This window comes from Eumetopias jubatus, unplaced genomic scaffold, assembly GCF_037043125.1.
Source record: "Eumetopias jubatus isolate StellerSeaLion01/CBP00866 unplaced genomic scaffold, mEumJub1_p1.0 scaffold_6, whole genome shotgun sequence".
Taxonomy (NCBI): domain Eukaryota; kingdom Metazoa; phylum Chordata; class Mammalia; order Carnivora; family Otariidae; genus Eumetopias; species Eumetopias jubatus.
In genome coordinates, this window is record NW_028274812.1 from 118,117,119 (window position 1) to 118,136,784 (window position 19,666).

The 19,666-nt window shown below is 53.1% G+C and overlaps 1 protein-coding gene and 1 long non-coding RNA gene across 3 annotated transcripts in view; one reads left to right on the forward strand and one right to left on the reverse strand.

Moving 5' to 3' along the window:
* Positions 1-3,664, forward strand: part of GRM4 (glutamate metabotropic receptor 4) — a 106,831-nt gene extending 103,167 nt beyond the window's left edge. For both annotated transcript variants that reach the window (XM_028120600.1, XM_028120601.1), the window contains one exon: positions 2,681-3,664. In XM_028120600.1, the coding sequence (XP_027976401.1) occupies positions 2,681-2,730 (50 nt within the window). In that variant the 3' untranslated portion in view covers positions 2,731-3,664. The remainder of the gene's footprint in view (positions 1-2,680) is intronic.
* Positions 3,665-7,517: 3,853 nt separating this feature from the next.
* Positions 7,518-9,886, reverse strand: LOC114222215 (uncharacterized). The gene is made up of 4 exons (XR_003611889.2): positions 9,741-9,886; positions 9,312-9,416; positions 8,422-8,538; positions 7,518-7,864 (listed from the first exon to the last, which is right to left on the reverse strand). It is a non-coding gene; the product is annotated as an uncharacterized LOC114222215 (long non-coding RNA).
* Positions 9,887-19,666: the final 9,780 nt, after the last annotated feature.

The following is a 19,666-nucleotide window of genomic DNA, read 5'->3' on the forward strand; positions in this document are numbered from 1 at the left end:
AGGGACAGCAGGGTCCAACTGTCCCTCACCTCCCCGCCACTTTCTCTCCTCCCGTTGCCTTGGTGCCCCTGGCCCAGGTGCCCGTTTCCCTACAGCTGGTGAAGGTTTTGCTGTTCCTGCTGCAGTTTTCCTTCACCTCTGAGCCACTGCTGCTGATGGGTTTATAGGTTTGGAAACTCAATTTTATCAGTTCACCCAGGGGGTGATGGAGCCCTGGGGAACTGATTCTCACCGACCTGGCCTGAAGCTCATGATTCACAGAGCCGGCTGCCGCCTCTTTTTCTGACCCTGCGGGAGAGAGCAGGGTGGAGACGTGGGGCTGGGGAAGCCCTTCAGGGACAGAAGTCTGGGCCAAAGGGCCACTGCTGTCATGCCCCAGGTGGGGAAATGGAGGCCTAGCAGGGCAGGGGGGAGCTGCCAGAGGTCACAGAGGGAGGGAGTTAGAGGCTCCTGTCCCCAGAGCGCTCATCTGCCTACCCTCCCACCTCCCTTTCAGCACCTCTGCCTTCGTGGCCCAGCTCCTTTGCCCAAGTGTGCCCAGCCCAGGCCCCTCCGGGGTGCTGCCCCCTCAAAATAGCCCGGTCCACAGTCCTTCTTCCCTCGTGGTCAGTTGGCACCTTGGAGGCACATGGGTCATTTTAGAAATGAAGGTGGCAAGTCTTGGCATGCTGTAAGCCTCCTCCTGAAGTCATGGGCCCCATTTCCTTCCATTGTACCTGTCTGGGTGGCACCTAAGACTTGCAACTTCCAGACTATGGCCCAGCCAAGTGACTGTTCATGTTCTCCTTGAGTATTTCTGCTGACAGGGAGCTGAATTACCACATAAGGCCACCCCCTGCACTCAGGAGAAAGTTCTTCCTTTAGCTCCCCTGCACTCCACCCCTCATGCTGCCCCGCTGGTCCTACGGGGTACCCCTCTGCTCACCCCACCCCCCACAAGTTTGCTTCTGGCCACACTTGATGGACTCTCTGGGAGGGGGACCCAGCAATCCTGCCTATGTTGGTGGGCTTCCAGCTACACTGATGTGGTGGGTGGGCAGGATCGGGTACCCGGGTTTCTTCCCTCTTGCCCCATCAGCTCCCAGAGGGTTGTGCTGAGGCTGGTTGCTCTGTCTGTTCTGTCCACGGAAGGCAGAAGAGAGGAAGTATGGGAGCAGCAGTTTTAATCAAATGATATGCAAGTGGCACACAGCCCTTCCACTCACATGTCATTAGCAGGAATGTCATCGAGCAGAGAGTGTGGGAAATGTGGTCTTAACTCAACCGTCATGGGCACGGGGTAAAGAGGATTGGAGGGTCCAGCATGCAGCCCACCACAATGCTCCCCCTCCATGTCCTCCACTCTGGGCCGGCCACCCTGGCCAAGCCTGGCAGAGGCATCCCTTTTCTGGGGGACAGGCCCCTGATGGAGTGTCAGGGCAGCTGTGTGCACAAGGGCACCGTGACCGTCTCCCACCCGGCCGCCTCTGCACACCAGCACTCAGCTCCCACCCCAGGCAGCAGTTTGGACCTTGATTACTCTCCACTGAGCAGTTCCAGGCTGTGGAGGGAGACCCTGGATCCAGACAAGACAAAACCAAGGGCCTGGCCAAGCTCCTCACCCCTCTGGCCTCAGGGCCTCATTTGTCACAGGAGGGTGGCCCTTATCTGGCCTTGTCACTAGGCTACCGTGAGGCCCGGCGGAGGTGGGGGAGGCTTATGCTGCCCGGAAAAGCTTGTCACCCAGCTGTGTGTGTTTGTGGGGGGGAGGGCCCCAGGGGGCTGAGACTGGGAAATGGGGGGTACCCAGATATGCAGCCCTGGTCCCAGTGGTGGCTGAGCGAGGGCCAGAGTGATGGGTGCAGATAGGGGAGACTCAAGGCTGAGGTGAGACACGGACACCCAGAAATGGGAAGAGTAGCCACACTGAGGCCTGATGGGACCTCCTTCCACCTTCCTTGGGTGAGGGGCGGGGGCCGAGTTACTCAGAAGGGCCAACTGGTCAGCTAGTCAGTGTCCAGCCTCGTCAGGGCCTGCCGCTGGTTCCGTCATTTATTCCCTCTGTCCCAACCCGCCACTCCCATCCCCTAGGCTGCCAGGCTATGTTTAATGTCTGTTCTTTGCATGTGCTCTTCCAGAATGTGTGCTGTGGACCTGAAACACTTCTGTTGATAATACTTTAAGGCTATATATAATTATATCACAAATAAAAATGATTCTCCTCGAGTGTGGTGGAGTTGGGAGGTGGCGGGGGGCTTCGTCGGGGGCGGGGTTTTGGGGGACCCTCCCAGAGAGGTGGGGTTGGGAGGGAGTACTCCTCAAAGGAGGAGTCCTAATTAAAGTGACAGAGTGAAGAGGGAAGGGCACTCCAGGGAAGCAGCCTAGCCCCAGCAAAGGTGTGGAGGTGGGAAGGATGTTCAGACACTGGGTGAGTCCAGGGAGTGGGGGAACTTGGTGCCGGGGGCGGGGGGTGCGGCGCTAGGTGGGGGGTGAGGAGATGCAGGGTGGGGGAAGGAAGGTGGGGAAGCAAGGGAATGGGTGGGGTGAGGCCGCCATGCAGTTTGCGGGATGTGAACTGCTTGGTTCAGGGGTCTGGACTTGATGCTGCGGGCACGGCAGTGCCTGTGCGGAAGGCGGGGGGGGGTGTGGTTGAAGAAGCCAGCCCCTGATGCCTGGGTACCCCTGGTCTCTCTCCTTCCAGCACTGGCCACCAAACAGACCTACGTCACCTACACCAACCATGCAATCTAGCTAGGCCACCAGAGCCGAACAAGAGGAGGAGGACCTGAGACCCTTGTGGCTGATGCGTCGGGCCAGGGCCACTCCCAGGGGCCCAGCTGATGTCCTGCCTGCCCGTGGGCGCCCACGGATGTGGCTTGGTGCTGAGGACAGCAGAGCCCCCGGCAGTCACTGCTGGGCAGCCTGGGCAAGCCGGGCAGGTGACAGGAGGAGAACAAGGGGCCGGGCCAGCTGCAGGCCACCCCAAGGGCCTGCATCTTGGACCACGGCCCCTCTCGGCCCCAAATGACAGGGGCTCAGGCTGCGTGGGCCCCGGAGCTGGTTTTCTCTCTCCCTTCGTCTCTGCTATCCCCTTGGTGACTGTCCCAGTCTCTTTCCATCCCTGTCTTTATTTATCACTGCCTTTTCTGCGTCTTCACCTGTCTGAGTGATCTGCTTTTCCCCATCTTCTTTCTGCCTCCGCCCCCTCTCCCTGGTGCATCCTCCGTCTCCAGGTCGCTCCAGTTTTTTCTCTTGTGCTCCACCTGGGTCTCCTGTGCAGGTTTCTTTCCTGTCCTAGCCCCCTCCTCGCCTTCATTACACCCAGCCTTTGCTTTTTCCCTGCCGCTGTCGCCCAGTTCACCAAATCTTACGTGTCGCAAAAGAGAAAAAAAGGAAAAAAAATTCAAAACACAAAAAAAGCCAAAACAAAAACAAATCTTGAGTGTGTTGCAAAGTGCTGCGTCCTCCCGGTGGCCTGTGTGTGTGTCCCTGTGGCCCGCAGCCTGCCCGCCCGCCCCCGCCCGTCTACCGCGTGTCCTGCCCGCCTGCCCCCGCCTGCCCCTCCTGCCGATGACACGGAGTTCAGTGCCTGGGTGTTTGGTGATGGTTATTGATGACAATGTGTAGCGCATGATTGTTTTTATACCAAGAACATTTCTAATAAAAATAAACACATGGTTTTGCACCCTGCCTCCACATCCGCTGAGGGTCCTGCAGGGGGACCCCTGTCTCAACCTGCAGCAGGAGAGCCTGGAATTAGAGGCAAGGAGAAAGTGGGTGATGATGGAGACCTAGGGCTTCAGGGCAGTGGGGGCTGCCCCCGGGGTTGGTATGAAGGTGGGAGCACGGAGAGGCCCTGGGCAGCGAGGGACCAGGACTTTACAGCAGATTCCAGAAATCAGCCCCTGGGGGTCCCCTGAGGAAGGGGGATGTTCTATTCCTGTCCCCTGCCCTGCAGCCCCTAAGGCAGGTACCATTTCTGCCCTGTCTCTCCCCTGACTCACATTCCTCACACCTGGGACTCCGACCCCCACCCCATAACCGGAGCCTCTCCTTCTCTGTCCAGCCTGGAACCTCTCCTCTTGAAAGATTGGCTTCCAGGGCTCCCAGCACCCACAGCCCTCCCCTCCTGCCTGGCCTGTCTCCAGGTTGCAGGTGCTAGGATGATATGTGTCTGTCCTGGAGCCTGGAGTGTGGTGTGTGTCCGTGTGAGTCAGGGGCGCGACACAGGTATGTGTGTGGCTCCTCCAGCCCTGGGTGAGTGTCTGTTTTGGCTGCATGTGTGTGTGCTCCTGGCACCTCCATAGGCATGCTTGTCTGTGTAGTGTGTCTGCCTCGGCCCAAGTTGGGGGAGGGGGGAGTCCACAGAGCACCCACCGTGAGGATGCCAGCCACTGGCCGGCAGCAAGTGTGCAAGTGGTGTTCACAGCTGCTGGCTTCCTTGGCGGGTTGGGAGGTGGGGAGCAGGAAGCAGTTTAGGGGTTGGGCCCTGCCAGGGGTGAATTACAGAGCCGGGGACACAATGAGACCACAGGCAGCAGCTGCAGCCCAGGCTTCCTGGCCCCGCCCCCAGGCCCCTGTCCCCCTCCCTGGCCAGCGGGCGGGGTGGGAGCTAGGCTGGGACTGGGTGTGTGTGTGGGGGGGTATATGTAGAGGTGGGGCTGGTAGTGCCCCCCTGGGAGAGGACGGGCATCACGCACACCTCTGTTCAGGAAATCTGGTCCCCTGGAGGGTCAGTGAGACTGTGCGCGTGTGGAAAGCACCTACTTTACACTCAGTATTTGTAAGGGAAGGGAGAGGGAAGGGTGTTTCTCACTCATTGTCTTGCTTTTGCAGGACGGTTCCTAACGCTGCACCCCAGAATAGATTCTACCCAGTGCTCTAGCCTAATCAGGCAAAACTAGGTTGTCAGACCAGGAGTGTTTGCCAGAAGCTCCCAAGGAAGTGTGCGTGTGTGGTGTGCATGTGTGCGGGTATGTGTGCGCACGTGCATGTGTGTGTGCGTGTGCACGTGTGGTGGGGGTGGTTTGGATGGAGAAGGGGAGTGTGGCATCTCCAGTGTGGGCACCTTCTCTGGTCTGTTTCCCTCTCAAGGTGATTGCCATGCTAAGGCCCAAGGCTAGGAGGAGGGTTGGATGCTCAACCCAGGACTTTCCCAGCTGCCCTCCCCACATGTATGGAGCCCCTCTTCTAGGTTCCAGTGGGGAGAATCACCTTCTTTCCAAGGCGGGTGCTGCCCCCTCTATTCCCCTCAGCACCCAGAGCCAGGGGAGGCTCTTGGTGAGCCTCAGACCCATCACGTATTCCTGAGGCTTGGCCTAGTCCAGTCTGCCTCGACTCTAAGAAGGGGCAGGTGGGAAGGAGACACCCAGGCCCTGCCCTCGGGGGTACCAGTCAGATGGAGGAGACATAGCCCCACCTTCAGGGACTGCCCTGTCTGAGGGGAGAAACACAGCCTCTCTCCCTCAGGGAGCTTCCAGTCTGATGGGAGAGGTACCGCCCCCGGCATATTACTACAACCTAGAAATGCTGAGTATCCCAAAGCAACATCATTATGGGAATAGGGTGGGTTAAGTGGGGAAGTCTCGGGTGGGGTGTGAATTCTAAGCAGCTATGTCAGGTGAAGAGAGGAGAGGTGTGTAGGCTCCATGGGCATGAGGTAGAGAGGAGGCACCAGTCTCCCCAGGCCTTCTGGGAGTCAGACCGGCTGCAGCAGACTGGGAGGGCGGGTGCCACCCATCACCTCGAAGACACCGCCAGCGAAGCCTGGGCTGGGATCCCACAGGTGGGCCCGGGTGGGACCTGTTCTGATGCATGGGTGGGGAAGACCCAGGACTGCTCCCCTTTGCTCCCTATGCCATGCTATTAATTCCCTGGGCTCATGTGGGACACCCAGGAGAGTGGACAGATGAGGAGTACCTTCAGAGTTTTACACTTCAGTAAGATGGGGGGTGGGTTTGCAATGTTTCTGGTTCCCTGGAGAGAGGGCTAGTGGCCCCCGGAGACCTTGGCTCTGCAAGAGGGGTGATGGGGTCTCCCCAGGCTCCCAGGGAGAGGCCCAGAGGTGCTAGTAGTGGTGGTCCCCAGGGCTGCAGTCTCCTCCTCTGTGGGTGGGGCCGGTGAGAAGACATTTTACCAGCTCCCCAGGTGTGGGCTAGGTAGCCCAGTGGGCCAGGTAAATCAGTGGTTTTCAAGCTGTCCAAGCACCAGAACCCTTTCTTTAAATCAGCATCAGCAGCACTGGGAACTTGTTAGAAAAGCAAATTACGGGCCCCACCCCAGACCTGCTGAACGGGAAGCTCTGGGGGCCGGGTCCTGCGATCTGTTCTATAGGCCTTCCAGGTCCCTGCGAGGCAAGCCCAAGTCTGAGAACCACTGCTTAAAACTAACCGTGTGTGGGAAAGCCAACAGGTGTGGTTGCAATGTGTCTGTGGGGGGGGGGGGGGGGCGTGTGGGAGGAGGTGGTGTTCAGGCCTAGGGTTATCAGGGACTGGGGTTTGGGGAAGGGTGGCAGAGTTCCTGGGATGCCAGACCTTCAGTGCTAAAACCAAGAAAGTCCTGGAAAAACTAGACAAATTGGCCACCCCGTCAGACCCTGTTCTTAACCATCCATCCAACAGGTATTAAGTACCTACTACAGGCCAGGCTCCAGATGTGCAGTAATGAACAAGACGGATGTGGTGCTGCACCTTGGGGTTTCTGCAGCCAAGAGGGAACAACACCCACTCAAGAGCTTTTGGGGCCAAAAGCCAAGACTGGGTTGCTACCAGCCCTGGGCAGGAGGCCACGAAGCTACCAAGCCAGCAGGGCACACAGACCACCTCTGTGGAACGCCGAGGTCCCTGGGGACTCAGCTTGAGAGGCAGATTACAAGTTTGAGTCTCTTCCAGCCTCAGCTGGGGAGTTCCAATGTCTCAACGTCTGCTTTTCTATACTGCCTTCTCAGGCCCCGGAGGAAGAGGCAAAGGGGACCAGAAAGTGGCCTGTTAGCACCATGCCAGTTTCCCTCCGCACCATCTCAGCCTCCAGGTCCAGGGAGGGGCCCTTGGGAGCCCACAGAAAGATGCCGAGCTTCCAGAAGGCTGTGCAGCTCCTCTCTGGTCAGAGGACAGGCCGTGGGCCCTTTCCTTTAGATGCTCTCACTGAGGCCTGCAGCTTCCTCCTCCCAGCCTGGGGTTTCCAGCTCCCCAACTCAACATCTAGGGGAGCTGGGGCGCTCTCCCTGGCATCTAGAGCTTCTCTCTGCCCCCACCACCTGCCCTGCACTGCTCTGGGTGCCCAGCCAGGCTTGGCCCTGGCACTCTGAGCTTCCCAGGGCTCGGACCTCCCGGCAGACAGCCTGGCACTGAATGGCACATGGTGCCCAAATCTCACTTCGGTTGGCAAAAGCAGCAATTAGCATTTAATGAGGCTTCTTGCTTTATTTTTAGGTAACCTCCAAGGCCCTGCCTGTGTAATTCAGCCCGCCATTGCTCGGCAGATAATTAAAGCATGTCACCATAATTTGCCTTTTTTTTTTTTTATATAAAGCCCGTAATTATGTTTTTATTGCGAGTGTGGTGGGGGGGAAGAGGAGGGAAAGAAAACAAAGAGGTGGAACTGGGGCAGGCAATGGGGCTTGGCTCCCTCCGCCAGGCTCCTCTACCCCATTGGCAGAACCAGGACCCCCATTCTGGGTGCAGCAACCCCTTGGCCTCCTCGGCTTCAGGGTCCATCCGGGGGACTGCCTGTCCAAGACTGCCTCCTTGTTGGCTCGCCTCGCGGGCACTTCCGCAGATCTCCTCTTCCAGGTTTGGTGGGGAGGGCCTTCCTGTTCTTCCCCTTTCCGTATAAAAGCAGCCTCAGTTCCCTTCAGAGCATCCCAGTGGGCAGGAAGAGGGTGGGGCTAAAACCAGAGACGGCCTCGAGTTGGTTTCCTGAGCTGCACACAGGCACCTGGGAGTGCTTTATGCTACCCTCCTGTTACATGTTTGAAGATTTCCACAGGAAGTGAAATAAAACTCCCCTCCCAAGAAGGGATCTGCTAACAGAGCTTGGCATCTGGAATCTGCTCTTGGGGGCACTTGTGACTTGCTGTTCTTTCTCACTCTGAGCTGAAGGGCTGTCTTTCTGCACCGGGAACTACCCTGTGGTCAGTATTTTGATGCTGGCGAGTGGTGGCAGGCCATCCTTCCGGGGCCTCTGAAATCCGACTCTCAACCTGCAGGCCACACTAGGAACGGGAAGGGCAGCTGCCCACATCAGGGAGCCCACTGCCCCCAAGCATCTTCCCAACTGATACCTATGCCTCTACCGGTGAAACCTCAGGCTCATGGGCCAAGGTGTGTTTGCCCAAAACACATCAATTGGTTGGCAATCTTATTGGAATCAGCTATCAAGACACCAGCTGCCCTGGGGTGTGGAACAGGGGACAGGTAAGTTGTGAAAGAACATGCAGATTACCTTAACTCAAGTAGCAAGTCGTCCCTCCACCACTTCCTGAACACCACATCAACCCAACATCACATTACGTTTGTGTGGTTTGTTCATCTTCTTCATCCTCCCGCAAGACTGTCGGCCCTGCTAGGGCAGGGATTTTTGTCAGTTTGATCACAGCTGAACCCCCAGGGCCTAGAACAGTACCTGACACCCTGTAGGCATATAATAAATATTTGTGGAATGAAGAAGTTGGGCAGGAGGGGCTGGGCTGGAGACCCAGGGGGACCTACTTAGTTGTAACCCTACCTCCACAATCCCCAGTGCTTGCTTCTATCTCTGAGTCTCCACCCAAAGTCCAGTGGTCATTTCTTCATTGTAGCTGCCCAAGGTCTTTCCCCCAGAGGCATGAGGTAAGCGTGGATGTAGCATGCTGGTGACCACCAGGGTAGGGAGCTGACCACCCCCAACCCTCCCCCCCCGAGGGTGACCGGCACCCTTGGAGTTGGAATGGGGAGACCCGGATTCTGGGTAAGGTTCTGCTGCTAACTCACAGGGCACCCTTGAGCAAGCTGCCTTCCCCTCTCTGGGCCTCAGTTTCTTCATCCATAAAATGAGGGCTTAAGCTCTGAGCCCTTCGAGCCTGGGTAGGGAGCCAGCATTCCAGCAGTACAGGAAAGGGAGGTGACTGCCAAGAAGAGTCTTTTGGGGCATGTTGCTATGGCAACTGTGCACACACCACGGGGTGGGGGAGGGGCTTGCTACGCAAATCAGGCCCTTGCTTTGGCATCCCCAGTCTCGGTTGTCCCCGTGTGATGGGAGGAGGCTTTGTTAAGACTGCGGGGCAGGGAAGGAGGATGGCGAAGCGGTGGGCCTGCCGGCCCTGCACTCTACCGTAGTGTGTTGTCTGGGCTTACCTGGGAAACAGCAGCAGCAGAGGAAACTGGGGCCCAGAGGGTCAAGAAGTTCATCAGGATCTGAGAGGCCCCGGACAGACCCTCCCCACCGACCTCCTGGTCAACCTAGGACATTAGGGAGGCACGGTTTTCAGAGGGCCGCGGTAAACCTCTCGCTGGGAAACACTGTCCCTCCTGCGGGTGCTCTTGGGAAAGCAGGGAGCAGAGCTGGGAGGGAAGAACCCCTGCTTTGGTCTCTGCCAGGTCCCTGTGACTCGGGCGCCTGAGACAACTCAGTCCTCCGACCCTGGGACTCTGCATCTGCGAAATGGAGGTGTAAGTATCTACTGAAGAGGATCTCAAGCCTCCAAAAGGACACACAGCAGGTCAGGACGGGCCTCGTGCCTGCCCCGGAGCCTTGGCTGCCTTACCCTCCAAGACCCTGCTCACCCTCCTCTGTGGTTTAGGGCTTTTCTTCCCCCCACTCCTCAAATGCTGGGGCTCCCTCTGGGGCTCCAGGCCCCTGTCCACGCATTCCTCTCTTCTACGTCAAAAGTTCCATGATCTCTCCCATCCAACCTCGCCACCTCAGCGCTTCCCCAATACTCTGCAACCTCCCTCCACATTTCCCAGCCTCCCTTGCAGTTGGGCCGAGGTCACGTGACAGTTCTGACCAACGAGCGGTGGGGGCGACCACGCCCATCCCTTCTGGGAGGGGCGCAGGCGCAGGTGTTCCTGGGCCAGGCATCTCTTTTGCTGTGGCAGTCGCGGACGTTGCGGTTTGAGATGGTGGCATATAAGATGGAGGGCACCTGGGTCTCAATCACTGGTCAGAGCATATCCTCTGTCAACCCACTGTGAACTTCGTATGAATAAGAAATAAGCTTTTTTTGTTAAAATGCTGAGATTTCAGGATTTATTTGTTTCTAAGTTCTAGCTTTTCCTGTTCTGACTAATGTATCATCAGGCAACTGCCAAAATTATATTTTTCTCTCAGCCACCAAACCTCCTTCTGTGCACCCTACTAGTCACTCAGAATCATCCATAGAGGAAGCCATAGCCTCTCCTAAATGTGTTCCTCTCCCACGTTCCCCATTTTGGTGATCCAGCAGCCTCCTGGGCCAAAAACGCCGCCCCTTGCGCTGCACCCCACTTCGAACCTTGGGTCGGTGGCTAAGTCTCCACCGTTCTCCCTGCCGTCTCTGGACTTCATGCCCTCACCGCCTGTCTCCCCGGACGGTGGGACAGCTCCCCGCGGCTCCCCCAGCTTCCAGCCTTCATCTCGGTTCCGTAAACATGTGGTTCCCTGCCTTCTGGCTTGTGTCTTTCCTGGGAGAAATCTGCCTTTATCCTGATCTTTGTCCTTTCGTATACAGTGTCTCTTTCCTCTGGCTGCTTTTAAAGATTTTTCTCTTTACCACTGTTTTAAGCAATTTGATTATGATGTGCCTCGGTATGGCATTTCTTCGTGTTTCTCGTGCTTGGGTTTTGAGGAGCTTCTGGGATCTGTGGGTTTTTACGGTTTTCATATTTGGGAAGTTTTTGGCCATTATTTCTTCGAAACTTTCCATCCTGTCTATCTTCTCTCCTTCGGGGACTTCTATACACATGTATTAGGTCTCGAAGTTGTCCAGTGATGCTCTATTCTTTCATTTTGTAGACTTTTTATTACTATGTCTTCAAGTTCACTAACTTTTTTCCTGGGGTATCCAGCTGCTGTTAACTGTTTCTAGTGCATTTTTCATCTCAGTACGCAGCTTTCATCTCTAGAGGTTTGAGTGGGTCTTTTTCATACCTTACATGTTTCTAGTTAAATGTTCATTTTCCTCTGGCTTCCTGAACATGTGGAATACAGTTACAATAACTGAATATCCTTGTCTACTGATGCCATGTCATTTCTGGGTTGGTTTCAATTGATTGATTGATCTTCTCATTATGAGCTGCATATTCATCCTTCTTTGTGTACCTGATAATTTTTTTTTAAGATTTATTTATTTGTTTTAGAGAGAAAGGGAGAGCAAGAGAGTGAGCGTGGGGAGGGGCAGAGGGACAGGGAGAGAGAGGATCTTCAAGCAGACTTCCTCTCGAGTGCAGAGCTCAATCCCAGGACCCTGAGATTAGGACGTGAGCCGAAATCAAGACTTGGACGCTTAACCAACTGAGCCACCCAGGAATTCCATACTGGATGCCAGATAATGTGAATTTTATCTCATAAGGTGCTGGTTATTTTTGTATACACATAAATATTCTTGAACTTTCCCGGAATGTGGTTAAGTTACTTGGAAACAGTTCGATCTTTTTAGGTCTTGCTTTCAAGCTTTGTTAGGGAGGGCCGGAGCGGCATTTCGTCAGGCCTCGTTCTGCCCCACTATGAAGCAAAACCTCTAGGCTTCCTGCTCTGGCTGGTGGGGCATGCGTAATCCCAAGGATCGTTCCCTCTAAACAGCTTCAGCCTGCTTCCTGCTGGAACATGATTGTTCTCCAGCTGAGCTCTGGAGGGAGGACTCTTTGGGATTCTCTCTATGTAGCTGTCTCCTCTCTGACCTCTGACCTGTGAACTCTACCCACCTTGGCCTCTCTGTCTACCCAAATGCAGGAAACTCCAGGCTCTGCCTGGGTCTCCTCTCCTCCGGCCAGAGCCTGGAAGCTCTCTCTGGGCATATGGGGGACAATTGCAGGGCTCACCTCATTGTTCTCATGTCTCAGGGACCACTGTCATTTGTTGCTTGATGTCCAATGTTTGAGAACCAGGGTTTCATGTGTTTCGTGCATTTTGTTGCTGTTTCAGACAGGAAGGTAAATCTGGGCCCTGCTACTTCAACTTGGTTGGAAGTGGAAGTATCCTCTTGTCTTTCTAAGATGCAGATAGGCCCAGGCTATTCCCTGCTCATTTTTATCAGAGGTTCCTCAGTGATGTTGGCCTAACAACAAGAAGGGCTAACTCAGTGCCAGGTACTACTCTAAGTCTAACACGCATCAGATCGTTTCATCTTTGCAAAGACTGTGTGAGGGGAGTACTGGATTCGTTGTCTGCTTTATAGTTGGAGACACTGAGTCTCAGAGAGGTTAAATAACTTGCTCAGGCGCACACAGCCAGGAGGTGGTGGAGCTGGGATTTGAACCCAGGGGGTCCAGCTCTGGTGCTTGCCCTTAGCCTCCAATCTGCATTGCTTCTCTAAAACCCACCAACTGGCTTCTGCCCGCCGTTCCTTTCTCCCTACTGTTGTTTCTCGAGCACTGCCACGTGCCCAGGTTCGCTGCTAATTACTGGAGATGTGGAGCAACCAGCTGGATGAAATAATTCGGAACCAAAGGGGAAGTGGAGGGTAGGTCCGTGCACCCGGAGCTCAGGGGCTCTGACTCCATTTCCTGAAGGATAGCACCTGAGCCAGTCCCAGAAGGATGAGAGGTCTGTAAGCTGGAAAGAGGAAAGACTATTTCAAGGATGAGCAAAGGGACAGAGGTGATAAATAACATGATATTTGGGAGGAGGAGCCAAGTGGGGCATTGAGAAGATGGGGATGAGCACTGTAGGGGTGAGAGATGAACCTGGAGAGGTGGGCAAGGGTGAGGGGAGGAGGGCCTTGTAGGGTCTACCAAGTGGCCTGGACTTTCTTCCAAGGAGGGAGTGACCTGGGCAGAACTGCAAAGTGGGATGGGCATTCTAAGGATGATAGTTTGGAAGGGCCTGGCCTGGAGGCTGGGAGACCTGTGGAGGCCACTGCCTTGAGCCTGCTGAGAAGTGAGGACCTGGAGAAAAGTGAGGAGCTCGAGGGGAGAAACTTGGTTGGATGCAGAGGGTAGCTGAGGGGAAAGAGTTGGGGCTGAGGCTGGATTGGATGACTGTATGGTGGAGCTGCTGGAACGGAAGAGTGATAACTTGTGTTTCTCGGTTATGTCTCTATAAGGAGTGGGCATGCACTCCACCCAACACTTTCCCCTTCCCTCTGAATGGGATGCAGATGTGATGGCAGGAGCTGGAGCAGCCACCTTGGACTCAGAGATCGGAGCCGAGCTTAAGGGGGCAGAGCCACATTACAGCCTAGGGGCCAGCTCTGGACCATTTGTGTGGGAGAACTCAACTTCTGTCTTCAAGCCATTATATTTTACAGCCTCTGTAACAGCAGCTTAGTATGTTCTTAAACTAATGTACCTATATGTCGCTGATTCTCCATCATGCTGCTTTGACTTTCCTACCCTTGTCTTAACTGTTGCCTATGTTGGTCCCTGTACCAGGGATGCCATTCCTTCTGCCACCTCCACCTGCACTTGCTTGGACAATGGTCACCATCAAGTCAAGATTTTACCTTGGTATTTCTTCCTCTGGGACAAGACTTGCTGTGCCTCCACTCCACTCCACTCCACTCCACTTTCTTGTGTTTCCTTGACCACTTCTGTATCCAAGACCACAAGCTTCGCAGGGGCCGGCCATGTCTTATTCCTCTTTGTGTGGCCAGTGCCCCCTTCTAGTGGGGACTCAATCAATACATGGTGGTTGAATGATTCTGAGAAGTGGGAGTGGACAGTGCATCACGGGGCTGTTAGGAGAATTCAGTGAGCCCACTGGGACAGTCAGGTGGACTAGATTATGCTGTGTAACAAACGACTACAAATTCTCAGGGACTTAAAAGCACAAAGATTCTGTGCCTTGCTTGCAGGTCAAGGGGAGAGGGCTCTGCTCCTATCACAGTGACTCAGGGACTGCAGATGCTGGAGGCTCGTCCATCATCTCCACACACGCTTTCTTAGCAGGAGAAGATCATGTGCAAAATTTGCATAACAGCTCTTAAATGTTTCCACCTGAAAATGAAGCAATCCTTTCTGCTCATATTGCATTGGTCAGAGCAGATTCTATAACCCCATATAACTCCAAAGGGACAAGGATTTGTAATCCCCTGTGTCTGTTAGGAGAAGAGAACTGGATATGTTGGTTAGCAGTGGTGATGTCTGCCACAGTCGGTTATGTAAAAGGTCTGGTACAATATTGAGAATGCAGTGCAGTGATCAACCAGGGCTTGGTTTTGCTCCCTAGTCATTCATCATTCAACATGTATTTCACCATACACCGTGGTGAAAGAGAGGTAATGTTCCTTGTCTCATGGAGCTTATGGTCAAGTGTGGGAAGAAGGGCAGACATTTCTCAAATCATCACACTCATATATAAGTAATTACGGGGGGTTAGTAATAAGTGCTCTGAAAGCAAAGAACAGGGTCCTATGAAAGAGAATAATGGTGTGTGTGTGTGTGTGTGTGTGTGTGTGTGTGTCTGTCTGTCTGTCTGTCTATATTAGGATGGAGATTCAGGGAAGTCCTCTATGAGGAGGGTGCCTTTGAGAGGAGACTCAGAGAAAAAGAAAGTCAGGGGACAAGTGTGGGGGAAGAACTTTTTAGGCAAAGGGAACAGCGTGTGCAAAGGCACTGGGGTGGGAAGGCGTCTGGCAAGGAGGCTGAGTCTGGTGCAGAATGACTTGGTGGGAGTATGAAGGAAGTGAGGCTAGAGAGGCCCAGGACCTGGTACCATGCAGTCAGAAGGCTTCTGGAAAGCCTTTAACCAGGATGGGGCCTGACATGCACTTTTAATGACTTCTGAACTGTTTGTACATCCAGGGCTCAGGCCACAGCCTCCTTTGCTTCTCCAACTGTTTTCCTCCCAGGGGCTCTCATCAGGTCCTGTGACTTTGACTCCCAGATGTGCATCTTTAGCTCTGTTCTTGCACGTGAACTCGACCCCTGTGGTCCCCTGCCTGCTCCTCAGCTCTGCCAGTATAAGGGAGGGAAAAGTTTTCCTCCACCCTCTTAGGGTCCCTGGCTGGGTCTGAAAATTAAAACAAAGACATATTAACAGGAGAAAAGCATACAAATTTACTTAATGTAAGTTTTACATGATACAGGAGACTTCATAAGGAAATGAAGACCCTGGGCACCTGGGTGGCTCAGTTGGTTAAGCATCTGCCTTCATCTCAGATCATGATCTCAGGGTCCTGGGATCGAACCCCGCATTGGGCTCCCTGCTTAGTGGGGAGTCTGCTTCTCCCTCTCCCTCTGTGCTCTCCCTCCCTCCCTCCCTCTCTCTCAAATAAATAAATGAAATCTTAAAAAAGGAAAGGAAGACCCAAAGAGACAGTTAGACCTGAGTATTTTTCTGCTAGGTTTAATGAAGAGTAGACAGTCCTGTAGAAATAGGATGGGTTAGAGAGTGCGAGGGAAGCGCAGCAAACCACAGGAATGTAATAGGCTTGTTTGTTGGGATTAGGCTTGTTTGTTGGGATTCTTCTCATCATTGCTTTGTCTTCAGAGATAAGGAAGCTCCTTTCCTCCAGGTGTAGGGAAGGTACCTCTCACCTGAGGGTTTTATGAACTGTTTCACAGGAGAGAGTTGTTTTCTCAAAAACATTCAGTGTAAAACATTCAGTATGCATGATGCCGTATTCTGGGGTAGTGTGTCCTGAACCCCATTACCAGGTACCTCCACCTTAGCATGTGCAGATCCAGACTTTTGAGCACCCATCAACCTGTTCCTCCCTCCTCTCCCCTCTCGATAAAAGACCCCACCATCCTCATGGTCAGAAGCCTTGGGCTCAGTCTTGACCCCTAATCCCCACCCTTCATCTAATATGTCAGCAAATCCTGTTGGCTTGCCTTTAGGATGTCTCAGAATCCAACTGCTTCTCATCGGGTGCAAACCTCCATGATCCTTGGCCTGGGTCATTCAGACGTCCTCCTAAATGGCCCTCAGCTTCAGCTCTTACCCCCTAACTCTGTTCCACAAGCTGCGGCCAAAGGGGTGTTGGGAAAATATAAATCATATTCTTTCCCACTCCTGCTTAAAAACCTCCAGGTTTCCCCCTTGGACCTCTGGCCAAGTCTGGGAGACTCAGGAAGTGGGCCCTAGGTGCTTCTCCTGCCTCATTTCCCTCCTTCCTTCCTTCCTCCCTCCCTCCCTTCCCTCCCCTTTTTCACTCTTCCCAGTGTTTCAGGTACTGCTCTTTCACCATGGAACCTTCTTCCACCTAATTCCGGTGAGCTTCACTGAACTAAGTTGTCTTCAGAAAGAAGTGTTTCCAGATTGGCCCTCAACAGCACATCCATCACTGCTGGTCACCCCACTTCATTTTTCCTCCTGGACCTTGTCACTCCCTGGCATCACATATATACTGATTTTCTCTCTTCCCTGGCGGGGGAGGGGACAAAAGCACTGAGTGGGCAGGGACTCTACTTTGTTTTCTAAGAAACTTCTAATGCCCAAAAGAGTGCCTAACCATGGAAGATGTTCTGGAAATATCTGTTGAATGACTGAATGGCGGGAATGACCTTGGAATTCCAGGCACTGCTGGGGCAACAAAGACCTTGTTTTGTTTCAGGAAGAGGCTGGTTGCGTGCAGTTTGGGTTTTTGGAGGTGGAGAACTAACGGCTTCGGAACAGGCTTCATTCGCTTTCTCTTCATCCCAGACTGGGCCCTGTGGTTACAAACAAGCGAGAGCCCACCCCTATTTGTTCTCGGAGGAAACTATAAAGTCACCACAAATTGGAGTGCGGATGTTGCAGTTTACGAGGTTAAGTGCACTAAGTTGTGTAAATTGGGAGTGTTTCTAGCCTGGCTGTGCCCTCAAAGCATTAGAGAGCCATTTTCCCTAAATATGTGTTTGGGGAACTCAGCTAAACTGTGGCTTTTGCAACACAGTGTCATGTTGAAGTTGAATAATCCAGACTATGGGAAATCTATGTGCAGTTACTATGGCTGCCTTGTCTGGGCCCAGAAACCAGGCCCCATCCATCCATCCGTCCATCCGTCCATCCATCCATTCGACAAGTCCATACTGAGCGCCTCCTGTGGGCCAGGTGCCAGACACCAGAGTGGATAAGGCCAACACAGACTCCAAGAACAGGATGAATATCCCTGCTGTGGGAACTGCTTGGGCCTGGGGCCGGGAGGAGCAAAGGGCACTCTCTGTGGGTCAGGGAAGTGAAGAGACCTGGAGATCTGGGGAATGGGGAGGTCATAGGAATCAGGCCTCAGCCTTATGGAATCAGGCAGGGGCCACGAGGGTAGGATTTAGGGGTTTGTGAGCCCCAAGAGTCACTGCTGCTGGAGGGCATGTCACACCTTCTCAGGACTCTCTTGATGGTCTCCCAAGCCTTCAGTAACATTCTTGGGGCTTCCAGGTACACACAGACGCAGGGAGAGGGGGAGAAATAGAGAAGGTGGTTACCAGACAACGAGAGGTGAGCTGGAGCAGCAAATGTTAGAGAGGTGGATGCAGACAGGGTGACAAGTGGATATACAGGACACCCAGAAATACTCCCGAAAACAGACAACTATCCTTTCAAATGAATGAATGAATGGAAAAGCTTTAGAGTGTCAAACATAAAGAGGGTCCTGGAAGCCTGGGTGTTAGGGAGCTCCAAAGCTGCAGGGAGTCCTCAGGTCATTTGCACATATATCTTCATGATCTAGATCAGAGTTTCTCAATAGCAGCACTGTTGACATTTTGGGCAGAATTATTTTTTTGTTAGGACGGGACCTGTCCTGTGCATTGTAGGATGTTTGGCAGCAACCTTGGCCTCTACCCAAGAGATATCAATAGCAACTCTCTCCTCCAGTGGTGACAACCAGAAATGTCTCCTGAGGGAACAAAGTTGTCCAGGTCCAGAAATAAAGGTCTAGAAGAAGAAGGAAACAAGCTGTGGGCTCTCATGGTGAGGAGTTGTAACTGAGACCTCTGTGAAAAACCAGGGCTTTCAAAGGCTGCACTTTGGGTGAAAGGATAGAGAAGAAAAAGTCCATCCAGTGGCAAAGAGAAATGGTAAGGATAATTGTCTATTTCAGCATGTGCTCCAGGTAGAAAGAAAAGCCTTTACATTTGTAACAATATGCCCCCACACACAGGGGTTTAGGGTAAACATTTGCATTACCTATGTGTTCCAGGAAACTCCCAAGTGGTGAAATTAACCCCAAGTATGTTGGTAGTACCTGAGGCACCTGGCAGAAGCAGAAGTTAATTCTCCCTGGAGAGATACACCCTTGACTCCTGCTGTAAGTGTTCTCAGGGATAGAGCTCAACCAAGCTTGAGTTTACAATACAAAATTACAAAGCACATGAGGAATCTCATGAGTGAGTCGGTGAAAACAACAAATGGTAGAATTAGCCTTCAAAACTTAAGATATCTAGATGATCAGATCCGGGATATTAAAAAAAATTGCTTGTTTAAAATGTTTAGAGAAATAAAGATGCTACCAGGAAAACCAGGCAAATATGACAATGAACAAAGACTCAGAAATGAAAGTGGTAATGTTGAAATTTAAACCCAATGTTTGGTTAAACAACAAATTAGATACCGTTGAAGAGATAGTTAGTGAACTGGAAAATAGATTTGAAGAAATAATTGGCCATAACGCAGCACACAGAGAATATGAACAAGTGGGAAAAAGACATGGGATATAGAATGAGGAATTTAACAAATATCATCTAGGAATTCCTGCAGAGATAGCTGAGAGAACTGGGGGAGGCAATTTTAACAATATGTTGATGAGAGATTTTTCCAGAAATGATAAAAAAAAAAAAAAAAAGACAAATGCTGGGAAGGAAGCATTAAGAATTCAAGCAGAGTAAATAAGGAGAAACCCAGACTTAGAAACATTGTGATGAAACTGCAGAACTCCAAAGAGAAGACCTTAAAAGCATCCAAACAGGAAAAGTCAGATCACAAACGGCCCAGGATGGAATGGAAGAGCATGAACACTTGGCCTTGGGAAGCCGGGCAATCACCTGGGGAAGGGTACCTCATGAGGAATGCCCAACTGCTGCCTGCATGAGGGGTGGGGCCTCAGACTGTGACGGTTCAAATATTAAAAGACATATAATCTCAGTATCCCCTTAGCCAGGGCCTGGTGGTTGCACAGCCCAGGGTGTGGGTGTGTGGGGGGCTCACTCAGTCACCTCTGGGCAGAGGCCTGGTCCACAGGCTGCAGGAGGTTATTTCTGCCAGGAGAAGGGGGAGGGCCACCTTTGGACACAGCCCAGAGAGGGCAGTGAACAGGAGTATGAGTTGGGGGTATCTGGAATGGCTCTGGGAATTGACTGCCCCTCCTCCAGGCCTATTTGGGGTCAATACCCTCAAGAGACTCTGGAGGACATCAGAGACGGGGCGGGGGGGGTTGAGGGGGGGTGTTGTTCATCTTTCCAATCCACAAAGGTGGTGGAGGAAGGATGAGAATGGTGGGTTGGGGGAGAGGTGGTGGTGGAGTGTGCTCGGGAAGCTAGGGGTGAGGGGGGAGCAGGAGAGAGGCTCAGAAGGTTGAGGGGAAACTCAGGAACTGCCTCTATTTCTGGATAAATGCAGCGTCTTCTGCCCTTCCACACACACACACACACAC